This window comes from Hippopotamus amphibius, chromosome 5 (genome assembly GCF_030028045.1).
Source record: "Hippopotamus amphibius kiboko isolate mHipAmp2 chromosome 5, mHipAmp2.hap2, whole genome shotgun sequence".
Taxonomy (NCBI): domain Eukaryota; kingdom Metazoa; phylum Chordata; class Mammalia; order Artiodactyla; family Hippopotamidae; genus Hippopotamus; species Hippopotamus amphibius.
In genome coordinates, this window is record NC_080190.1 from 138108164 (window position 1) to 138134119 (window position 25956).

General features: G+C 39.1%; 1 protein-coding gene across 6 annotated transcripts in view; it reads right to left on the minus strand.

The window, feature by feature from the left end:
- Nucleotides 1-25956, minus strand: part of SNX31 (sorting nexin 31) — a 66131-nt gene continuing 40175 nt past the window's right edge. For 4 of the 6 annotated variants that reach the window (XM_057737280.1, XM_057737279.1, XM_057737277.1 and 1 more), the window contains 6 exons: nt 20403-20495; nt 16502-16705; nt 11524-11637; nt 8093-8170; nt 3475-3531; nt 1-763 (listed from right to left, as the gene is read on the minus strand). In XM_057737280.1, the coding sequence (XP_057593263.1) occupies nt 698-763; nt 3475-3531; nt 8093-8170; nt 11524-11637; nt 16502-16705; nt 20403-20495 (612 nt within the window). In that variant the 3' untranslated portion in view covers nt 1-697. Of the gene's footprint in view, nt 985-3474; nt 3532-8092; nt 8171-11523; nt 11638-16501; nt 16706-20402; nt 20496-25956 lie in introns of all 6 variants that reach the window. The other 2 variants (XM_057737281.1, XM_057737278.1) reach the window with 2 other exon arrangements.

The window sequence follows — 25956 nt, forward strand, 5'->3', positions numbered from 1 at the left end:
TTCAGTAGAATATATTTCATATTTATTATATAATTAGTTACACAACCCAGTTAGAAAAGAACATTAGATTATCGCACTTTATCTAATGACATTGATTCCTCTGTCCCTCTCCCTTATTGCAATCTTAATTCCATATATAATTCTGTTAATTATCATGATGCACTGAAACTGGATAAGGAAAAGTCTAGTGAAAAAGTATACATAGTTTTAAAGCTAAGGTATCTGATATCGAGTGCAAGGCCCCATTGGTTTCCAAAATAAAAATATTCAAAATAGCGTCATGACTATTGAACTGAATCAATATTCTAAGGACAGAATACAATTGCAACAGTGGAGAACCAGAAAACTGGGCACCTATTACTTTGAGTACATCTATTAGTAGGCTAAGAATTAGATAAGGAAACAAATCGGCATTTCACCACCTCCTTGCTCTGGTGCTGTGTATGGATCAGTGAAGTCCAGATTTCTTTTTCCATGATTGCATTTCTTAGAGCCACAGCTGATGAGTCATGTCTTCAGATCTTAAGCCCACATGCATTTATGGTGTTTTATATTAAGCCTTTCATTCATGCAATATCAGAACATATAAAAGGCTTCATGAAGCCAGGTAAATATCTATTTTAGGGGAAAAAGAAAAGAATGAGCCCCATACTAATTGATTCAGATTTGCCATTTGTCATTTATAAGTCACTATAACTTAGTTTGCATTTCCTTTCAATCTTGAGATGAACAGAGTTCTGAAGTCTTGATGAATATGGTCCATCTGAATGTGAAAAAAATGGGAAGGAGTCACATTTCTTCCATTGGGGGTAGGAAGCCCACTTTCAACCCCCAAGCCCTTTCAGGGTCAAGATAGCCTTTGAAAACACTTTAAAAAGTTAGACTTTCTCTTCAAAGATCTTCTTCCTTTATGGTCCCAAAACCACAGTCAACTTCAGCTATCTTAATCTTGTTTTTTCTTGGCAAAAACCTAGAATAGTCTTTCTGTTATGAAGTAAACAGAGAAGTCAGAAATATATATGAAAGGAAATAATTTCCATAACAACAATAATAGTTAAAAGGCCAAAGATTAAAATTAAAAGGGAAAAGAAAAGTTATATCTGTAGGCTATGGTTGTTTTAAATGGGGTTTTACCCTGTAGGAGCTTTGCTCCCGGGATTAATATACATCTGTTCCTGTTGAGAGTGCCCCCTACTGGTATGAAGAGGTAGGCATGTCCAGAGCACCTTTCTAGGCACTGGGATGTCTCCAGGTAGTACTTGAACTCTGCCTCTCTTGTCTTTGTCCCCCCTCTCTTAAAGACACGTGACTTTCAATTGTTAACTTCACCCCAAATCTTTAGTGTACATCCCACACAAAGTTTTAAAAAGTATTATAGTTTGAAAATATTTTAAGAAGTTATGGTTGCTACAAACCTGCAGTGAGTGAACAGTCGGCTTTCAGTGTTGATAAATCTCTAAGACAGAGCCATGGAGAGTGGGCTTTGGCCCTGGTGAAATAAATGTGTGGCAGCTCACTAGGCAGAACAGCTAAAATTTTTTTTCTATGAGAGATTTGTCTTGATAGAGAGGCCCAATGGCAGAATGGTTAAAGGAACAAACAAACTTTATTTGTTAAATAACAAATAAAGACTGCTTGGGTAAGGATACTAACTCCATCATTTATCAGCTGTGTGACCTCGGGCACGTTTCTTAACCTTTCTGTGTTTTCAGTTCCCTTGACTACAAACCAAGGATAGTAATAATACCTGCGTTGCTGTGAGAATTAAATGAGTTTTATGTGAAAAGCAATTACAACAGTGCCTAGCTCAGGATAAGCTCTCTATAAAGTTGGAATTCATATAATTGGACACCAGGCACCCTTCTGACATGCTGGCCCTGCTCAGAGCATGAGGGAGGTTCACCTGCCTTAGCATTGCTGCTCACCCATGCTGACTATTGTGTTGTCTGTTGTTCTAGCACAGTGGCTCTCAAACTCAAACGTGAATCAGACTCATCTGGAGGGCTTGCTAAATACAGATGGCTGGCTTCCAGCCCCAGAGTTTCTGATCCAGTAAGTTTGGGGCCTGAGAATTTGAATTTCTAGTAAGTTCCCAAGGGATGCTGACCCTCCTGGTCTAGGAACCCCACTCTGAGAACCACTGTTTTAGGATAATGGTTTCAGTCCTGGCTGTACTTTAGATCACCTAGGGAGCTTTAAAAAATTCCACTGCCAGACCCCTCCGATCAGTTAAATCAGAAACTTTGAGAGTGGGGCCCAGCCATCTTTAGTTTTTTGCGCTCTCCAGGTGATACCAATATGCAGCCCAAGTTGAGAAACAGCTCTGTGCCATCACTATGCTGCCAAAAGGGATGAATTGAAGTGATGGGGTGATTTTACAAAGAAACTGAAGCTTGGTGCAGTGTTTCCCATTGGAGTTCTTGCTATAAATGCTGATCTACTGAATCCATCTTTTGGGGTGAGGCCCAGGAATTTGCATTTTAATAAGCACCCCAAGAGTCCTTCATACACATTTAGTTTGTTGATCTGCCTGAAGAAACATAGCCAGTGATTGGTGGAGTTCTCACCTCCTGTCTCTGATGTAAGCGGCCAGAAATGCTGTTATTACGTAAGAGAGAGAGCTCTGCATTTAGCCTGTTTTTAAAATTTTTCTCTGAGCTTATTCACTCAAGGAAGGACCTTATATATTTATAAATACTGTACTTATATACCAACTACCTTTATATACACAGCAGGCTCTGTGACGAGCTGGACCAATAATGAATCCCATTCAAACGCTACTTAAAGGCCACCTTTATTTCGTCGCCCACGCTAGAATGTGAACCTCGAAAGGAAGACTTAGTTAAGGGCACGGCTCTGGAGTGACTGCCTGCTTCCTTCTACCATTGATAACTGTACAACCTGGAGCAAGTCACCTAACCTCTCTGTGCCCCAGTTTCCTCAACTGATTTACAAGATTGTGGTGAGGATAAGCGCACTGATCCACAGAAGAGTGCTTCGAACAGAGCCTGGCAATGAGTGTCTATTAATGCTTTCTATTATGATATTTACTGTTATTATGATCTGCACAGCAGACCTAAATGCTGGAAAAAGTAATTCATAAACTTGAAAGTCATTTTATACAGAGTACACTGCAGAAAGTCCATGACACTAAAATATACAAACTAGAAAGAGGATTTAAAAAAAAAATGCATGGAGTGGAGAAGAAAATCACTAAAGAATTTTGTGTTCTTCTTGGAAGTTTTCTGTATATAAACTCAGGAGAGTATTTCTCCTAGACCAACTGGGTGCTACAGTAAAAACACTGTATTTCTGTGATGGTTGTCCAATTGGACCAGCCTACATGGAGGATCTTCTGAGAAAGAGAATTCTGGCTTAATCTTAAAAGTAGAATGCCTTTGGTTACTTAAAGGAGAAAAACAGGCAGATTTATCAAAATTATAATATATCCATTACATAATTTTACTCACAGACCTGGCTTTGTTGACTGTGGTATGTTTTACTTTTGCCTTGTTCTGGAACTTCAATCTGCTAAATAGATTAGTAAAGTGTCAGTCAGCACAGCCAGAGGAGCAAGCACACAAATAATCTATCTAACCAGCACATTTCTCCTTCCACAACAATCCTCTTAGTGGTCCCGCAGGCTGCCAGTCAGCAGGACACCTGCTTGTCATCTGCACAGTCCCCCTTCGTTTGCAGGTATCTCAACGTTACAGAAATTGAGTCCCCAAAAGTGAAGTGAAGCTTAATGTTTAACATTGGTGGCTGCCTGCGGATTTTGTGATTTAACACAGCTTTTAAAAGGACTTCACACGAAATGAACTCCTAAATCCAGAAATAATCCACAGAGCTCCAATCCATATGCTGAACCAAAGCCAAATGGGGCTTTGATTCATCAAAAGACATCATTAATCAAGGCAAGAATCCAATGGAAGTTTAAGATACTTGAATATACCTCATGAACATAAGATAAACTTAATATAACAGTCAGGGGCCCAGCAGAAAACAGATGGCCTACTCCTGGGGTCATTGAGGGGAGTTTCTAAAAGGAACTGCTTAATGGAGGTGTGGGGAGGATTCAAGTGAATCAGTGATGGGATGTGGGAGCCCCCAGGGGCTAGCAGGGAGGGGCTGGGGTGGGTGGGGTGATTCTTGCTGCTTCTAGGCCTGAAGGGGTGAGGGGAGCAGCTGCCACTGGAATCAGAGTGGCCATAACAACGGGGAGAAGAGGTCACCTACAGGAGCTGTGGCCCTCAGTAGACCCGGCAGGGACAGCGTTAGAGAAATAAATACCCCAGGCTCCGTTTTCTCCCACTGTCCAACCTCACTGGGTCTCCCCATGGGTGACCCTGGTCGGAGGCTGGAGGTCAGAGGGCAAGGTCACATCACACAAAGGTCAGACTCCTAGCCAGGGTTTAGGGGGTCCTTAGACTCTTCTTACAGAAAAAGACCTACTATTAAACAACCATGCATTATGTGCATATCTCAACTTATCACTCTGTAATCCTGCGTACTTCTTTACTAACTGCCTTCCTCCTTCAACAAATAAACTTATTGATGCTGGAGTCTCCTCAGTTTCTAGCCACTGTATGGGAAATACAGGCATTTGCAAATGATAGAATGTGGGGGTGAATTAAGTCGTTTATTATTGCTTTTTATTCATGTAAGACTATATAGTGGGACGTTACAAAATAAGTGGCATAAATGACATGAAACTGCAAAAGAGCATTATCTTTTAACATAATTTTGCCATAAAACACATTGCTTTGAAGGATACATAAGATTTCCTTTAAGTTAGTGTTATAGAGATGGTCATATATTTGAAGTCTATCTCAATAATTTAAAAAAATCATTATTAGGTCTCGGTAAATGAGAAATTAATGTTCTGATATCTTACATGTTTCACAATTATTATTATTATTTCACAATATTACATTATAGTTTGTAAGTAGTCTTGTGCAATGAAATACAGACGTTGGGGGAACCTCTCAGCATTCTCTTCTAGTCTCTTTCCCCTTCCCCTCCCCATTTAGAAATAAATAAAATAGAACCCAGTACAAATGTTAAGCAATTTCTGATATAATCTGTTTCCCTGACTTATTTCAATAGGCTTTATATATTTTATATGCTGGGGTAATAAAGTTGGGGGGAAGCTAATCATTTTTTCCTAATGCAGTGTTCCTGCACTCTCTCTCATCAACAGAGTTATCAACAGAGTTAATAACATAACCCTTCATTCCTGCACAGTAACCTCCCCCTGGCTCTCTAAAACTTTGTCCTCCTGCTATGCTCAGACCATTCTTGTGATGGCTGTAATGTCAGTACCTTTTGTTTTCTGAACTTCACCAGCTGTGCAAAGGCTGCTGTTCCTGGGACATCAGATAGCACTGCCCTTGGTGTTTCCCCTTCTCATCCCATAATAGAACCACACTTCAAAGTACCCATCTCTGAACCCCATGGCCTTTTACATAGTCTGATCTTGCCCCAAATGAAAGAGGAGTGGAGAGAGAAATGTATATGGCAATGGTAGTTGGGGAGGGGATGGGAGGTATGAGGCAAGCTGGAATCAGAAGGCCTCCTGTTCTCTGCCATTTTTCAGAAAACCAATGTAGCAATTCAGACCCACTGAAGATGGTAGAGCAGATAGTAACATCATGGAGCCACCAGCCCAGCCCCAGACGGCCTACTTCTGGGCTTCTTTTAGATGAGAGAGAAAAAAACTTTTATTTTGTCCAAGACACTTATTTTGTCTTGTTTTGTTTTTTTTGTCATAGGCAGCCAAATCTACTCCTAATATACTTTATTTTCAAATAAAATAATCCTTTAATTCTGTTCTAGTTAAAAGTAGCAAATATTAAAAAAAAAAATTTAGGTTTTTGTGTAGCAGCATAGCTCTAAGAAGAATGTTACACTTTTTTTTTTCCCCTTTCTGGTTTTCAATTAATACTGTCTTAAGAATTTAACACGTTTTTTGTTGCATGTTTACATTTTTCTTTAGTGCATTTGTTTGACTTCAAATTTTAAGAATCTCTTCATAAATGGTTCAAGTTTTGGCTTTGAAAGCATTGCCTAAAGCTAACTAAGCTAATTAACGTCAAGTTAGCACTAAATTTCTTCTTTCACTCCTTCCTTCTCACCAGGGTAAATCAGTACTATTTAATCTCCCTAGGGACCATCTGCTTTATTTATGGGGCTCATCTGGTTACAGATTCCTCAATTTCTCTTTCCCCAGATTCTGCACAGTTCTCAAAATCTTAGAATTTAGTCTGCCTTGTAAATTAGAGACCTCTGTATCTTAGTCCATACAAGCCTTCTGTAAGCAATAGGTGTCAGTTCAGACCTTATGTGTTTACCTAGAAAATGAGTGAATGTCACAGTCAAACATTTACATGGCTACTTTCAGCTCCATAAATGACTTGTTCTCATCAGCAGTGCTTTGTGAGGAGGTCCAGAACGTAGTCAAAGTTCAAACAGCTGATCTGTCTGTTCTGTTTCCCTTCCAGGGCCCCATTCTACCCAGGGGTTTGTAGATGAAATTCCAGACTAAAATATGGGCTATTCCTACAACATTCTCTTGAAATGTGGACTATTCCTACAACATCCAGTTTTTAAGAGGAAGGGTCTTAGCTTTTCTTTCTAAGGACCAAAATAAGGAAAGAAATAAAGAGTTTGTGGAAATAAAACTTGTTGAGTATTTGGATAAAGCAATACCAGGTTTATTGACTACCATGCCGATTTTGGTATCAGCCACTGGGATAAACTATAGATTTCAATTTGCATGCAAATCTAAGGAATGTGGTAGCCTGGTTGTTTTTCTTGAAAACTTTAAATAGATTACTACCTTCTCCTATTATAGAGCAAACTCTTTAGCTACTCATTGTACAAGTATTTCCTGCATCAAGTAGCTTATACTTTATTGAACCACAACTGAGAACACTTCTTTTTAATGGGGCTACAGTTACTTTTCTGTCTCTCGCTACATATATATACACACATATATAAAACATGATCTATGTTTATGTTTATACATATTTATAATGTATAATATCTATAGGAGCTTAAGAGGGTCCATCCTGCCTAGGGGGCTAGATTTTATTACTCTTTTAAAAAGAGCATTCTTGATTCTTTTATTGCTTTGATTTGCTACTCTCTAGTACGTTTTGAAGTGTTCAAATACCAAGGGACAGTGAATTTTATCTTCCCTGGGAAAATATTTTCAGTTCTAGAAGAAAGAGAAATAAGTATAAAATGCAAGTTTTTTCTTAGAAAAAAGCTGCAAAGTCAAGTAAAGATCAATGTTGAACTAAAGGTATCATCCACCCTTTTATAAAACACTAAAATTATATGAAAACATTAGGGAAAGTTTTCAAATATTTTCTGTTGTATTTTTAAAGACCAGTGTACTATTTTACGAGAGAATTATGTTTATAAATGTCAACCAAACATTAGTATTTGTAATCACTTTTAAAAATCAAACTGTACCATCTTATTTGGGACAAGTTTATATCATGATGGTGACAAGGCAAGTAGAAAGTTTAAAATCTCAGGACCTCTCTTTACAGTCCACCACCAACACTTTCAGTGAGTAACTAGGCCTTTGTTGAAGAGATGGAGACTAGAAAAACAAAGTAAATTTTACACTGAGAAAAAAGTTGAGACCTTCTTTTACTCCATGGCTTCTCCCAACTGCTAAAGGAATTTTGATTTGGCACAGTGGAAGTATCAAGAGGCTCTGAGTTCTTTCTAGAGACAAAACTGCAAAGCTTATGTAAACTTATCGCTGCTGTGTTAACAATCTCTCAAGATCCTGTCTTTATGATGTTGCTTTTACGGTAAATCTGGAATCTTCCATTTTGGGGAAGGCAGAAATAAAAGGATACAGAATACAGGGTTAGAGAGTTCTCAGCGATCCAAGGACGATTTTTCTTTGGAAAAATGGCTTGAATTCTGAAGACTGAGCTCCCAGAGGGCAGAGAGGCTCACTTCCTCCCTTGAGGACCAGACTTGCTGGCCCAGGGAATTCATCAGTGTAGTTTAGTGTCAGCTGATGGTGGAAACAAAGTGAAACATATACACAGATAAGAGCACTTACCATTTCTGGATTCTCTGCAGCTTGCTTTACCATCTTTTCTGAGATCATCTTTTTTAAGCAGCTACTCAGCAAAAAAGCCTAAGAAACCCAGAAATAAAGAACTCTCTCAATTCAAGAGATCATCATTCTCTTTCTTCCCTCTTCATACCGCAAAGCAGATTTTGTGCTCTGCCCTCCAATAGTATGCTTTTAAGAATTTAGAGTTCTTCTTTAACTTTCATTAATTTGCATAAGATGTAATTAGCAAGTAACCATAAATTTTCTTGATTACATGGGTATATTTGCAGTAATTTTTTTGAAAGATAGATTAAGGGACTTCCCTGGTAGCGCAGTGATTAAGAATCCACCTGCCAATGCAGGGGACACGGGTTCCAGCCCTAGGTCTGGGAGGATCCCACATGCCTCAGAGCAACTAAGCCTGTGCACCACAACTACTGAGCCCATGCACTGCAACTACTGAAGCCCGAGTGCCTAGAGCCTGTGCTCCGCAACAAGAGAAGCCACCTCAAAGAGAAGCCCCAGCACCCCTCTCTGCAACTAGAGAAAGCCAGTGCAGCAACAAAGACCCAATGCAGCCAATAAATAAATAAATAAATAAAATAAATTTTAAAAATAAACAGATAAAAAGATAGATTAAAAATGACCAGGATCTCATTATTAAACTTTTCCCCCCTTACATTCCATTTTTTTTCTATTATTTTGTAAACAGCTCATGTCTTATGAGCAACAAATAATAAAAACTGGCTTATAATTGCAATCAAACCAACTGATGATGGTCAATCTTATATTTAACTGTATGTATGATGATTGAGAGACTGATTATTAGACCTGTTTGAAAGAATATATTAGTACCTTATAGCTTTTACTGAACTAAAGACAAAATTAGTTGTTTGAAAGAATATATTAGTACCTTATAGCTTTTGAAAGAATATATTAGTACCTTATAGCTTTTACTGAACTAAAGACAAAATTAGTTGTTTTTCTGCACTTTCTTATTTTTCTGGTATTTTTAATTGTTCAGTTTTAATCAAGACTGAAGTTGCTCCAACATCACCTGTGGGTTATTGTTGGCTCATCACCGTTAGTGTCAAGACACATGTGTCATCCATCCTGCTGCACAGACGCTGGGGCTTCCTTCTTCCAGAACTTCACCCCATGTGCTAAATTTAAGGTTCCCTGTGATTTTCCCATTTGCTCCTTTCCCACAAATCCCTTTTCCCCTCTTTTTTCTGCTCTCAACTTTTGGCTTGTTCTTTTCTCATTCAGTCCTACTGAGGTCTGAGACAACTGAAGCTCAAAGCTTGAGGCTACAGAACTTCAGCATAAATTTGTGTTCATGAATGGTCACTGAAGGGGGCGGGGGGGGTGATGTAGGAGAGGAGGAGGGAGGAGAGGGAGAGAAAACTCAGGTTGGAGTGGTAGCCAATGTAGAAAACTCTTGGACATAGAAAGCAGAATTAGAGGCCAAATGGGCTACATAGAGGGAGCATTTCAAAGTTTTGCGGGACTGTAGAGCATGATGGGTTGCATTTTACTTAAGGGGAGAGAAAGGAGGCAAGAGAAAAGAAAGGGGTGCCACCAATAAGGAAAAAAGTCACAGATGTGGGGTCTGAACACAGAAACAAAGTTTGCCTTCCTGGATTAGCTAAGAACTAACCCTGTTTATCTGTGCATATATGTAACCTACACAAAACCAGGGTATGAAATAGTTAAACAACAAAACCTGAGCTGATGCAGCTAGGAAGGGTGTTTAATGGTGTCTCGCAAGGTGTGGACTGATTCCATACTCCTATACAATGTACAGAGATATGCAGGTTAGGACTCTGCTATAAGCCAGGTAAGGTTTATTAAATATAAAGGGACTGAGCGTCCACTTAAAGAGCCCAGGAAAGATTTGGGCCCCAGCCCTGTTTTGTATTTGTAAGGCACACAAGCCACATTTCTGCCTTTTGCAGATGTAGCCCTTGGGTGCATATCAATAAACCCACACTCCAAAGGAAATAAGACCTTACCAGGAATCCTTTAAAAGGATGTTTATTGCACCTCTCTTTAGTGGCTTAAACTCATTTGCTACAGACTAGATTAAAAGACCATAATAAAATTTAACTACTGCACTTAACATTCTGGGGGAAGGGGGTGGTTTCACTGCCAAAATCTCTCTGTGTCTTTCCAAGTGACTGCAGATCTTGCCTCAGCAAACCATCCTATCATTTCCCTAATAGATGTTTTCTATATAAGGTGAACCTGGGGAGCCATTTCTTTAACCTAGGATGTTGGTTTAGTACTTTGTGTTTTTCAGAGGATGTTGATATCTATTATCTCCTGATCACCATTGTACTAGCAGAGAGTTGAAAGGGAGCTTTGGTTCCCTGAAACCAGAATGCTCCGTGGAGCACAGAATGGCGTGTGATCTCAGGGACTCAAGTTGAATATAATGTGGATGCAAAGATTATTTTGATATTTTGGTTTCACTTTAGAACCTTTGTAGTTTTGACTCCAAATTGAAATAGTTATCTCAGAAAAAGAATTTTCAATTGGATTTGGCATTTAGAAAATTAGATTTTTTAATGGATTTTAAAATTTCAATTATTTCAAATTTACTTCAAATTTAATTATTGCTACTGAACAGCCATTGTCCCTTCTTGCCTCGTAACAGAACCCTGATTTGGGGATGACAATGTACCCAGCTCTAGTCAATGACTCACGCTTGTTCTAAACTGATCATGAATCCTGTTCCTCTATGCTAAATGCTTGATTCCCAGACTCCCTTGCAGCTAGGAGTGCTCATGTGACCCAGTTCCAGCCAATGAGACAAAATGGAAAGTCTACTGGGGGGCTTCTGGGGTAAGGCTTTTGCTTTCCAGATAAAAGGGATAGCTTTTACGTACTTCGTAAAGGACAAAAGAATTATAGAGATGCCAATCATTGACCTCCAGTATTCTTATTAATGAGAATATAAAAATCTGTATTGTCTAAGCCAAATATAGCCCCCCACCTGTTTTTATAAATAAAGTTTTATTGGAACATAGCTATACCCATTTGTTTAGGTATTGTCTGTGGCTGCTTTTGTGCTACAACAATAGAGTTGAGTAGTTGCAACAGAGGCCATATGAACCTCAAAACCTAAAATATTTACCAACCGTTTCTTTGGAAAAAAGTTTACCAACCCATGGTCTAAGTCACTGTTGGTTGAATCTTATGTTACTTGGTAACTAAATTCATTTCTAACTGATATGAACGTTTTGGTGAGTAGTGAAGTAAAATAAAACAAAAACCAAACAAAATAAATGATATTACAGGCCCAAAAGAGCATGTGTAGCCTACTGGAGTACTCTACTGCAGTTGGGTTAGGGTAAAATGCTTTGTCCACCCTAGCATGCAAGACAGCATTTGGGCACAGAAGGTTTTCTTGCTCTGCCCTAAGAACTTACCTGTTTGGTAGAAATAACAAACCACTGCCAGTGACTATCCTCGTTATACTGTAGCCTGAGCTCTAAGTTCTGGTTGAGGGTGTGCTGGGGCCCATCCGTATCCAGTAGAGTCCCCTACAAAGGAAAAGATATTATTTGATATTCAGTGGAAATGTGAGTGGCTATTATGTGCTGGGAAAAATATCAAAACAAGTGAGACAATTCCTATTCCCAAGAAACTATAAATATCAGTGTATTGGGGAGCCATGAAAATAAACAATCATAGTTTGATATAGTAAGTGTCATAAGGGATGCAAACACAGGTCTGTGGAAGTAAGCAGGATGGACACCTAATCCAGACTAGGATGTAAAGGAAGGCTGGCAGTGGGGAGGAGGCGGGGTGTTATAGGAGTAGAAGTGGAAACGAGCCAAGTTTGTTATGTGTTTTTTTTTTAGGGGGGGAGGGGGTGATGGTGTCAGGCGGTTCCTGGTAGAAGAAAAAACAAGTGCAAATGCACTGAGGCATGTCTGACACATTGGAGTGTGGCTGAAGCACAGACTGCGAGGCATGGGGGGACTGGTGAGAAAAGAGGCTTAGAGAAGTAGGGCAGGACCAGATCCCGAAAGCCTGGTAGGAAGCACCTGTGATTTTTGCTATACAGCATCTATCTCTTTCTCTTCTACTACTGGAGTTTCAAATTCCCTTGGGAAACATTTCCCTCTTCACTGTGGCTCTCTAGGTAGGACTGTCAGGAATGCTGCCCTCCTGGAGGGTGGCACACGTATGGTTTGTGAATTATTTCTCACTAAAGCTGTTACAAAGGAAGAGAATGATGGTGTGCTATTGGTGGAGGGATAGACACAAAGATCAGTGAAACAGAGCAGAGAATCCAGAAACAAACCCACACAAATGCGCACAACTAATTTTTGACAAAGGTACAACAGTAGTTCAAATGAGAAAAGATAGCCCCTTCAACAAATGGTGCTGGAGCAATTGGACTTCCATAGGCAAAAAAAAAAGGGAACCTTGTTCTAAATTTCACACCCTATATGAAAATTAACTCAGAATGGGTCAGGGACTTAAATGTATATAACCTCTAACTATACAACTTTAAAAAAAAACCCAAAAAACCCTGGGGGGAAAATCTTCAGAATTTAGGGTTTGGCAAAGAATTCTTACACTACACACACACACACACACACACACACACACACACACACACACACACACACACAGATGAATTAGACTTCATCAAAATTAAAATCTTTTGCTCTGCAAAAGGCCCTCTTAAGAAAATGACTTAGAGGGCTGGGACAGGGAGGGTGGGAAGGAATCGCGGGAGGGAGGGGATATGGGGATATATGTATAAATACAGTTGATTCACTTTGTTCTACAGCAAAAACTGGCACAACAGGGTAAAGCAATTACATTCCAATAAAGAGCTTAAAAAAAAAAGAAAATGAAAAACTGCAAAGTGAAAGAAAATATTTGCAAACCACATACCCAACAAAGGACTAGTATCTAGAATATTTTAAGTACTCTCAAAACTGAAGAGTAAACAAACAATCCAATTGGAGAATGGGTGAAAGAAATGAAAAGACATTTCACCCAAAAAGATATACAGATGGCAAACAAGCACGTGAAATATGTTCAACATCATTAGCTGTGAGAGAAAAGCAAATTCAAATCACAATTAAATACCATTACACATTTATCAGGATTACTAAGATAAAAAATAGTAAAAACACCAATTGCTGAGGAGGATAGAGACTGGATTGCTCGTACATCGCTGGTGGGAATGTAAATTGGCACAGCCCCCTTGAAAACAGTTTGGCAGTTTCTTAAAAAATTAAATATGCAACTTCCACATGACCCAGCAACTGCACTCCTGGGCATTTATCCTAGAAAAATGAAGACTTGTGCTCAGACAAAAGTCTATATGTGAATATTTATAGAAGCTTTATGCATAATAGTTAAAAACTGGAAACAGCTAGATATCTTTCTTTGGGTGAGTGATTAAACAAATTTTAGCCATTCCCTACCATGGAATACTGCTCAGCAACAAAAAGAAACAAGCTACTAAAATACACAACAAGCTGAATGAATTTCAAAAGAATTATGCTAAATAAAGAAAATCCCAAAAGGCTACATACTGTATGATTATATTCATGTAATATTTTATTTTTTAAGGTAATCAGTTCCTTTCTTTTACTTATATTTTTACCCCCTAAACGCAGTCAATTCTTATTATTCACAGAGTCATGTTCTATACCATAAACAGTAAATTAGTGGGTACTGAAACACAGCCCAAGGGGAAATATAGGTTTAGGTTCCTGCGAACCTCTGGTCACAACATTGTCATCAACTGATCAATACATAATCTTATTTTATGTATGTTTGTTTTTTCAATTGAGGTATAATTGATGTCCAAAAAACTGCACATGTTCAATGTACACAATTTGAAAAGTTTGGATGTATGCATGTATACATGAAATCATCACAACAATCAAGTAATAAATACATCCATTACCTCCAAAACTTTTATATAATATTCTTGAAACGATACAATATGAAAACAGCAAACAGATTACTGGTTGCAAGGGTTTAAGGAGGGATGGGGGTGGGAGAAAGTGGATGCAGCTATAAAAAGCCAACATGAGAGATCCTTGTGATGATGGAAATGTGTTGACTCTTCACTGTATCAATGTCAATATCCTGGGTGGTGATACTGTACTATAGTTTTGTAAGATGTAATAACTGGAGAAAAGTGGGTAAAGTGTATGCAGGATCTCTGAACCATTTCTTTCAACTGCATGTGAATCTGTAATTATGTCAAAATTAAAAGTTTACCTAAAAATAATTAACTGTTTAAAGCAACAATAATTATAGCATGAGGCTTATAATATATGTAAAAATAAAGTATGGCAACAAATACCACAAGGGACAGAAGTGGCAAATACAGGTACATTGTTGTATGGTTTGTACACTTTTTGTGAAAAAGTGTAATACTTGGAAGTAGACTCAATAGGTTAAAGATATATATTAAAAACTCTTAAGTAACCATAAATTAAAACAGTATAGCTGAAAACAAACAAAAACCAATGATGCAAATGAGTAGAATCATAAAATAGTCACTCAGTCAAAACAAGGCAGGAAAAGAAGGAAAAAAAACTGATAAAACTCAAAGAAATGGACAAATCTACAATCATAGTTGAAGATTTTAACACTCCTCACAAAAACGGACAGAACAAGTAGAGAGAACTACATAAGCATAGAGGCTGTCTGAACACCATCAACTGCTTGACGTCATTGATATTTATAGACTTTTACCTAATAGTGGCAGCATATATTTACATTCTTTTCAAGTGCACATTGAACATTTCAAGACAGACCAAACTTTGGGCCACAAAACAAGTTCCCATAGTTTAAAAAGACTGAAATCATATGATGTATTTTTTTCTGACCCCAAGAGGGAAAGAGTGGCTCAGGAAGAAGGGCAAGGAGGCTATGGATTTCATCCAGGCAGGAAATGTTGAGGCCAAGCTGTGAGGGCAGAGCAAAAGGGAGCGTTGTGAGGGATGGCAGGATCACAGAATAGACCAGGCCTCCATCAGCGATTAAAGGTATAAGGTGGGGGGGTGGGGGGATAAATCAGGAATTTGGGATTAACAGATACACACTGCTATATGGAAAACAGATAAACAGCAAGCACCTACTACACAGGATGGGGATAATATCTGATATCTTGTAATAACCTATAATGGAAAAGAATCTGAAAAAGAATATATATATATTATATATATAACTGCTATATAACTGAATATATATATATATATATATAAAACTGAATCACTTTGCTATACACCTGAAACACTCTAAGTCAACTATATACTTCAATAAAAAATTGTTTTTCACAACATGTAAGGTAAGAGAAAAGCTAGAGACTATTTCAAGATGACTGGTTTGGCAATTAAGGAGTGTGGTGGAAGTTCCTTTTACCAAGGCAGGGAACACGGGAGGAAGAACCCTAGGATGGGCATGAGAAGGAAAAGATGAGTCTGGTTTGGGGAAAGGTTGAGTTTGGGATGCCTATGAAACACTTGGTGACGATGTCAAGAATGCAGTAGGAAATACTGGACCTTCTGACAGGCATCTGTAATTGATTTTAGGGAATATGCAGAGGTAAGATGTTAAAAACGGAGCCTCAGGAAGCACCAGCATTTCAGTAGTGGTCAGAGGGAGAGGCAGCCCACAAAATTAAGGGAGGAAGCAGGGGGAGTTTTTGAAAAGGAAGATATGGTTGACAGTACCAAATGCCGCAGACAGGCCTAGTACTGAGCCAGCTAAAAGATCCCCATGGGTTTCATGAATTTAGCAACTGGGTATTATGATTGCTCTAGTAGCACTTGTCCTCTACTAGTTAACCTCCATTTCCTGTGTAAAGAGGATAATCCCTCTTAGCTCACTCGGTTATTTTTAAGAATTTAATTAAATAGCAGATGTGGCATTGCCCAGCACAGCACCTGGTACAAAATAGGCACTCAATAAGTCTGATCAGAGGGTTTCTCTTGGGAGGAGATGGCAGTGTAGGTATGATGCCAGGGATCCTTAGAAATAGCTCTGTTGGGCAGCATTCAGTTTCCGAGCATAGAGATCTTGTCCGTACTGAGTACATATTAAGTGCTCAATAAATGGTAGCTATTATTTCTACATGTTGTTATTACTTTAGACACTCTTCAATCAGTAGAGAAGCCTGCAGTGGGAAGGTGGGAAGATGGTTGTCTCCACAGCAAGGGTGGGGAACTTGTACCAGATCATAGACAGGTTTTACCACTAGGTGATGCTTACTGTGGCTTAGATGCCGGTCCACCCAAGGTACTGATTCAAATGGCAAATCTGTCTCCCCAATACCAGCACTGTCATCCAAGAACACTAGGATTTTAAAATCATGGATGGAGGCTTTAAATCACGGGTAAGGCAAGGTGCGAAGATACTCACAAGGAAAGTGACCTGCCAGCACTTCACTCTGTTCATCTGGAAAATGACGTCCCGGGTCTGGTTATCAGGCAGGGTTATACAGCAGCTGATCTCATTATTGCCAACAGAAAGCATGGCCCCGCAGCCCGGTTCTGGGTAGTCACAGGTACAGGGATCCAGCTGCACGTACCCATAGTGCCGTACCTCCTGGGACAGCTCCAAAAACTGCTCCAGAGAGGGGTAGGGGTCAGAGGAAGCAAAAGACCACTGGAAGCAAATGAAAATCTCATGCCAGAAGCTACTGCCATCGTAACGTAACACATGGCATGGAGTCACAGTCCGAGCACCTTTTTCTTCTGGACGATACACATGAAGACAATGCCCCTTGCCCTGAAAACCAGGGCTGTCCACATTCATGGTGTGTCCTGCCTCGTTGACCATTGTGTCCCTGTTCCTGTCACAGCGCTCAGACATAGTGGAAATAAAAATATTCGATGCGCGAATGAAGAAGGAAGAAAAGAGTAGAATGAAATCGAGTGAGTAGTTATGATTCTATCTTAGCAGATTAGAGCAGCAAAATAAACAAAAAGTGTATATTTAAAATGCTGTGTCTTAAAGAACTAAGCTGAGATCAATGTGTGAGGAAAGTAGTTCCTTTTTACAGGCTGCTTTATATCCTGGTGGTATTAATTGTCAGAGGCAGAGTTTTTGGAAATGGCAATGAAATGAGGGGAAGCTTGAGTCTTCTCTCTAAGGAGAGTTCCACAGCCCCCAAAGCGCCAAGGGAATGTTTAATGTTTTATGTTAGTGATGTTTAAGGTTTAGCTTTTCCCCCTTGCTTCTGATGTTATTCAAGAACAGAGGACAGCTGCAGTTCACACCTGTGGTCCTGGCATCCTGTCCTGTTAATGTCTATTGAAGCCTTTCCTTTTTTTTTTTTTTTTTTAGCAAAGTGATTATTAACAACTGCATTCAAATAACCTCATATCAGTTTAGTGACCTCCACTTTGTTCCTCCAGCCTTCACCATGGTTCTGCCTGATGGGGTAGGAGATGTGTGTGCAGAGAAGGTAGTTCTCTTTACCACATGGTTAAATCAGAAGGACCACCCAGTGGCAACCTGGCTCTCTCCCAATCCTTCCCTGAAGCACTGTAACTTACACCTCCCTTTCAAGGGCTTCATGAGCACCCTCTGATAAAGGGAAATGTGCTGAGACACATGTGGAGAGGGACAGCTGACTCTTGCTACCAGGTGGCAGGAGGATTCCAGACTACTGTCCCTCCTGACCACATGCTGGACCAGCTCACTGTCCTGCAGCCCATGCATTCAACTTAAGAGATGTGTTAAGCTGCTGGGCCTCCCTTTTGGTCAGTGGGAAACATCAGAAATGACAGGTTGTAAGTAGATGCTTCCTACCTGTGTGGGTGGGGACAGGGGCTGAGTAACCCTGCCACAGAGCCTTTAGAGAAGTTTCATGGCTTTTACTCCAGAAGTTATTTTTTATTATACGGTATAAATCTTTGTTTATTTTATTCTTTGGTAACACAAAAAATTTGTAATAAACTCTTGGATGCAATGCTCTAAAAGAGATGAAAGTATTTGTTTAATTAAAAATTAAGCTCCATTTCTCAAGAAAGTTGGTGATGAATATGTCCCTTGCTCAAAATGCTGGCTGGCATTTGCCATTCAAAGGGAGTGCACTGATATTACTGACTGAGTGAAAACCAGAGGACAGAAATCTAAAAGGATTATCTATTTGAAAATTAGTTCTGGTTTTTTTTTTTTGGTTTTGTTTTGGCTACACTGCACAGCTTGCAGGATCTTAGTTCCCCAACCAGGGAATGAACCCAGGCCACAGCAGTGAAAGCACCGAGTCCTACCCACTGGATTGCCAGGGAATTCCTGAAAATTAGTTCTTTTAAGAAGTACTTAAAAGGGACTTCTCTGGTGGTCCAGTGGTTAAGACTCTGTGCTCCCAACGCAGGGTGCACGGGTTTGATCCCTGGTCTGGGTACTGAGATCCCGCATGCTGCATGGCGTGGCCAAGAGAAAAAAAGTGCCTGAAAAGGATAATTTAACATGTATAACTGTATAATTTAACACGTATAACTGGTATGATTATATATTTTCGTTTAGATCAGGGTTTGGCAAACTCTTCTGCAGAGCCATGTAGTAAATATCCTCAGTTGTGTGGGCATATGATCTCCATTGCAACCACTCACCTCTGCCACTCTAGCACAAAGGCAGCCTTTGACAGTACATACAGGAATGAGCGTGGCTGTGTGTCAATAAAACTTTATTTACATAAATAGTGGCCCATGGGCCATAGTTAGCCTCTCTCTGATGTAGATCAAATGACTGCTCCTTTACATTAATTTCATTCATTTTCAATTCCAAGTGTTCTTGTACACGTACAGAAAATAAAGCAATAGTTGTTAATGTGTTGACTCCGTTAGCAGAACTTCACAAACAAATAATGCCAGTTTCATAGCAGTATTCTTAGATGCTTCAAGAGAAAATCATTTGTTAACTTGAATGATGGTTCAATTTTTTTTCAAATGAAAGAAAAAAATAAAACCTCACACATACCCTGTCCCAAAGCAGTATGTATGAGTCTGACAAACAAGACATATTTTAACAAAAGAAAGGGCCTCTGTTTCACTGTGTTATCTTTTTTTATTCTTTATATTTGGCCAACCATTAAAGCATTGATTTTGAACAAAGTGCAAAGAAAATTTAGGGGACTAAATTCATGCATTCAAAGCAAGGTTTTTAAAAGACCACTATCAAAATAGTATGGTAAAATCAGGTAAAACATTCAACACGGGAAATAAAATTTGTTTTGTGGCAAAAATACAAAAACAAATCTTGGTAGAGAAAAGCAGCATGGTCAAAAACAACATTCTTACTAATTAAGAAGTTTATAGAGCAGAAATGTCCTTAGAATTGGTAACTGTATCCAAAGTAGTAGCAATATGCTATCCATCAAAATAGAAGCAGTAATTATAAAAACTTACAAATACACAGAGAAATTGAACTTCAAATTTCTGAGACAAGGCTGTGATGGAATACCAAGGGGGGAAATACTAAATTATGGCAGTATATGCTTTTTCCCTTTCTTTGCAGCTCATCAATAAAATTCTCAAAATATGGTAGATTTTGAAGAATTACTTTCTATATCAACCTAAGTATAAATGAGTTCTCTAAATTTTGTTTGCATTTTCTTCAAAATCAGTGCTTTGGTGGTGAACACTGATAAAGTATAAAGGATTAAAAAAAAAAAGACAACACAATGAAGCAAAGCCCATTTCTTCTGTTAAAATATGACTTGTCAGACTCGTATACACTGCTTGGGGGTATGTGAGTTGGTACCATCTTTACAGAAGTTTTAAAAATGGACATTTAGAAATATATCCTAAAGAATAATAGAACATGTATTCAAAGACAGAGGAAGTTGGCTGCTCTGTCCAGGGACCTTCAGCCAGGAACCATACCAGGTGTTGGGAACACACAGAGTGTCCATAAATTAGACTCAGTCCGGGGCCTCATGGTACTCACTGCCGAAGTGATTTATAGCAGCAAATCCTGGAAACAACCTGACTTCCAATAATAGGAAATTGGTTAGCTAAATGATAACATAACCCTAAAATGGAATACTCTGTGTCATGAAAAATGATGTTGAGGGTCTATATTAATTAACTTGGCAAAGGACTCACAATATATTGTCTGTATTTTTTAGAATCTTTAAACAATAAGCCTTTATTAATTTTATAAAAATGAAAAATCAATGAAGGTATTCTCTTTTTAAAAAGAGCCCCATTTTTAGTGCTTGATGGGTTTATAAATTATAGAAACAGCTCAATTCAATATGTTTTTTTAACTCCCTTCCAAACGATTTCTCTTGGTGTAATATTTCATTCACCTTAGTTTGGTTGTCTTCTTTCTGGAGAGCCTCTAATTTCTGTCTCTGCACCTCTGTGGGTTTGGTCCATTCTTTTTCAATGTCCTGTATTGCCTTAAAACAATATAAGTTGTAAAATTAGCAAACTTAACAGAAGTGAATCATTAAACAGAATGATTAATGTTTTGTTAATCTGACAAAAACATACTTGTGTATGAAAGGCTATAAAAACAGACCCAAGTGGAGATATATAAGGATTTAGCATGTTAGAACGATTGCTTTTTAAATTAGTTGGACGTGGGAAGCAATTGCTCAATGCTTTGGGGACAACTGGTAGCACTTAGGAAAGAAAATAATATTAGCTTTTTCCCCATACCACCCAATCAAATAAACACAGATAGGTTAAAGATTCAAATGTAAAAACCATAAAAGAAACAGAAGAAAATGAAAGGTGAGTATTTTTATCTGATCTTGTGATAGGAAGTACCTTTCTAAGATACAAAGATAAAATGTAACATAAATGAATATATAATTACACAAAAACATAAAACACCTGTATGGAAAACCACCAAGAACAAAACTAAGAAGCAAATGGCAAACCAGGGGAAATGACTGCATCATACGTGGCAAAGAGTTAATCTTATTTATGTAAAGCAATAGTAAAAATGTAAACACCCCTAATAGGAAAATGGATAAAGGATATGTATCAGCAATTAATAAAAAGGAACTCCAAGTGACAAATATAGATTGACTCTCACTAGTAATCAAAGAATCTGTTTGCCTCTCAGCTTGGCAAAGACAAAAAATATATACAATATTCAGAGTTGGCAAGGGTTTGGAGAAACAGGAAGTTTCATATAGATGTGACGCAATTTAAACTGGTACAACTTTATGGAGGTGACTTGGCATATAAATCTAAAACCATCTACAGGAATATTAAACATAGATGTGGGGAAAATGTATTGATAAGGCTATTACTACTATTGTTTGTAATGTTGAAAAATGTTCAACTATTAATAGTGGCAAACACATGTATAGTGCTTACTATATGTCAGGCAATATTCTAATTGCTCTAAAGCAAAAGCCAATCCCACCCCCTCCCTTCTGGTAGCTACCAATTTGTGCTCGGTATCTGCATTTGTTTTTGTTTGGTTTTGTTTATTCATTTATCTTATCATATTATTTATTACTTAATTTATATTTCAGTGAAATTGTATGGCATTTGTCTTTCTCCATCTGACTTATTTCACTCAGCAAAATACCCTCAAGGTCCATCCATGTTGTCACAAATGGCAGGATTTCATCTTTTTTTATGGCTGAGTAGTATTCCAGCCAAGGAATGCTCAGAGCCACCAGAAGATGGAAGGGGCAAGGAACAGAAACTCTCCTAGCACCTTCAGAGGGAACATGGCCCTGCCAGCACCTTGATTTCAGACTTCTGGTCTATGGAACTGTGAGAGAATAAATTTCTATTATCTTAGTGTTCCTCCTCCCCCCACCACCATAAAGAAAAAAGTCAATCCTCATAGCCACCCTATGAAATAGGTACTATTATGAAATGCCCCAAAATAGGTGATCGAGTTTAGGTACAACCAAATAATAGGTTATGCTATCATTTAAAATTATATAGAATATTTAACAGCATGGGGAAAGTCTATGATGAACTGATATGTGAAAAAATGTCATTACAAGATAAGGGCATAGTAGTAGATCCTGACTTTTATAAAACAAAAAATATATATAAAACAAAACCCCAAAGACTGTGTATCCACACTTAGGAGTCAAGAAAATGGATGTACATATGAGTGAAATGTAGTGTATGAAATAAACACACCAAAAAAGTTGAGTTTATACGCATGGTTGATTTAAGATTTGAGATCATGTTTCCTTTTGTTTTTGAGCTCTTCCAAACTTGCATATTCTTATAAGATGAAAACAAATTTTACAACTGAAAAACAAAAGTGAATACACTGTTAGGCCCTTTTTGCTTGGCTTTGGGTAACTACTACCAGCAAGTGTTCCCAAAGTCCAACTCCCTGATGGGATGCTCAGTTCTGTTTCCTAATCTGCACCGCAGATTTAAGCAGAACAACACTGGTCTCAAAGACAGAAATTACCTGAAGACAACTGCCCCATGGATTGTCCTGAAGCCCTTAGCAACTTTTTCTGTGCTCCTCCCTTCTTTTCCTGGCACCCAGCCTCCCTTCCCCTTTATTCTGCCTGGCCCCAGGGGATCAGCTTTCCATCTCATCAGTACATACACTTAGCCTGTGCTATGCTGACATCATACTTTAAAAGAGTTTTCCATTGGTCCCCAGACTGCTAACACCTCAAGGGAAGAGCCTGAGTCCTCTGCCTCAGTGTATCTTGTCCAATGTCTTATGTACAGCAAACCTGCAAACAATTCTTTGCCAAATATCAGCACTTATTTGTATCTTAGTGGGAATGTAAGTCTATATGTTATGTCCCTCATATCACTGAGGGACAGGTTATGCCTTACCTCTAAGAGGAGAAAGAAAAGCTGAATAAACTTTTGATGTTGCTATTAAGGTTGGGGAAAAGGAGATGGATTTAGAGAGGAGTAGAAAAATAACTACTATTTGTTGAGAACCTGTTTTAAATAAGTTTTCTCATTGACTTTTTCCAAACTATTAGGTGGGTTAGGAACATTTACCCCCATTTTACGGATGGGTAAAATCAAGGTCCAGAGAGGTTATGACTTTCAAGACAACCCAGTAAGTAAGTGGCAAGAGTTGGATTAAAACCCAGATCTGACCACTCCATGAAGTCCTCCTCCTGTTGCCCAAGACACTAAATTCTGACAATGTAGGCAGCTACACACCCCATTTCTCATTGTTGCCAACTGTTCCTAAAACTGAAGCTAGATACCACACCAGAATGGAATCAGCATGAGTGTGAAGAACAAAACACCTTTTCTTGCCAGAATTCTACTTATCTTAGACCCCTGTAAGGACTGTTAGAACAGGGCAACAGTGTCAAAGAGAGACATGGCTAAATATACAAGGTAAACAGCAATCATGGCGGTAAGTAGGTAAGCACTAACCAAAGATGCATCAGTCATCAGCAGAGGACCTGGGACTCTCAAACACAGATTTAAATGTCCTACAGGAGAGGTAACATAACTGTTTTTGTTTTACTACCTTTGAAAACCTTTGACCCTGATTATGACTTCACAAGTCATCACTCAAATGTATTACATACAGCACTTCACTCCAGACAATGAGAGACAAGTTTAGATAAATGTCTCTACTCAGTTATATGGTTCCCTGAAGACTGGCTGATAGAGGCTCACGCAGAACCTAATTTTTACAACTGCATGAAATCACATAAGTCACGGTTTTCATGAGCTTCAATCACGCATACTCTCGTGCCCTCTGCAAAGGCTGTAGTAGTGAGAGATGCAGAGTGCATACCTTTTTAAATAAGGCACTTGGCTCCAGGCAGTTGAGGCACAGCAGAGTAAGGCCAGGGATGCAGGAGCAGATTGGGCCCATACAAGGGCACCGAGCCACGGGGGTATTACGAGGCTAGTGGTCAGCCCACACTCCCCTCACCACACCACGGGCCCTGGTGCAGGGCTGGGCCTGTCTGGGGGAAGGGGCACATTTTTCTAATTTGCACAAATTGTAAATGGGCCAGTGGTGGCTCCGCTGAAGTGTGGGCCCAGAATTGACTGAGCCTTCAGTATTTTTTTAGAAACTCCAGAAACTTATCCTTTTATAGGCAATCTCCCATTTTATTTAATGTCATTCAAATTTTAAAAAACAATAAGGGGGCTTCCGAGGTGGTGCAGTGGTTAAGAATCCGCCTGCCAATGCAGGGGACACGGGTTTGATCCCTGCTCCAGGAAGATCCCACATGCCGCGGAGTGACTAAGCCTGTGCGCCACAACTATTGAGCTTCTGCTTTAGAGCCCATGAGCCACAACTATTGAGCCCATGTACTGCAACTACTGAAGCTCACGTGCCTAGAGCCCGTGTTCCACAACAAGAGAAGCCACGGCAATGAGGAGCCTGTGCACCACAAGGAAGAGTAACCTCCACTCACCGCAACTGAAGAAAGCCCGCGCACAGCAACAAAGACCCAACACAGCCAATAAATAAATAAATAAATAAATAAATAAATAAATAAATAAATAATAATTTTTTTAAAAAAAGAATAAGGAAGGAAACACCTTATGGGAATCCACTTGGTTGCTGGGACATCACTGCACATGCTCGCTTTAAAAAAATAGTGTTCCTTAATGGTTAATTATGATGGCACTGTTACTTATCAGAAGAACTTTTTTAAAAGGATGATTGCTTCTCACTCACTCACATATCCTAAGCACCCAGGACACAGTCTGTGCCCTTAGCCATTCAGAGTCCAGTTAGGGAGATATATCTGTAAACCAGTATTCACACTGAGTGGGAGCGCCATGATGGAGGGCAGAACAAAATCCCATGGGGGCAGGGAGGGGGGAGGTGTTTTCTTTTTGGAGGAGGCAAAGAAGGCTTCCCAAAGGTGGTGGCAACTGTGGTTCCCTCCCTCCTGCTGGCCTTGGGCCTCCTTTCGATTTCTCAGTGGCCCCGCTTGAATTCAAGGAATGTTAATGGCACAGGTTATTATGACATCAACTACAGTTTTTTGAAGACTTTGCCAGGCAAAGAGCTAAAGTTTGAACATCAATCTGTTAAAGAAGAAAGAAGAAAACTTAGAGACTATTAGTTCAGTCTCATTGCTTCACAGGGAGACATTGTAGTTCCAGTTCCAGAAGGATTAAGTGGCCAGCCCAAGGTCACCCAAAGAGAGAGCCAGTGACAGAGCAAGGGACAGAATGCATTTTTGAAACTACAATTCAGTGTGCTTTCCATGAAGCCAGCTTTTCCCCAGCTATAAGCAGAGGAAACACCATCAACATCTCTCTGGTTTACAACTCCTTAATGAAAACAGGTAAATATCATGATGCTAGTAGTTCCAAATTCTCACTACCCTGTATCCCTGGAGATCATGCCACAGAAACAATATTAGAATTAGGTGATGCATTCTCAACCAAGGATACGCTAGCAAATAAACCAGACACAACTAATAATGTATCATAACAGCAAGGATAATATGGCACTGAGCCTCAGGAAACATTTAAAATGGTAAATTATGTTCCAGCTCATGTCACAGGGGTGTAAGTGCACTGCACATGGTAATGCATGGATCAAAGTAGGATATAAAAAGAGCCCAAAACAATATTCTAGCCATAAAAAACACAATAGTGAACATTAACTATTTAATAAGTGATATTTTGATTTGCCTTCTTAGAATTTAGAAGATTTTTGTGGAAATCATTTACTAGATGGTCTTGGTCTCTTAAAAAATCATCTAAGGAGAAACGCGTACTAAGGTTGTGACTCTTCCTGTAACACTCTGGCTGCTGGGGTCCACTGTGTTTGCGCAGCCATGCACCCAGTTTCTCTGCCCTGTGCTGAAAAAGCCAAGGTCCCTACATGGGGCTGGTGGTCTAGTAGGGGAGATATATACACAAATGATGCTCTACTTTTTCAAACTGAAGATACCATTGATT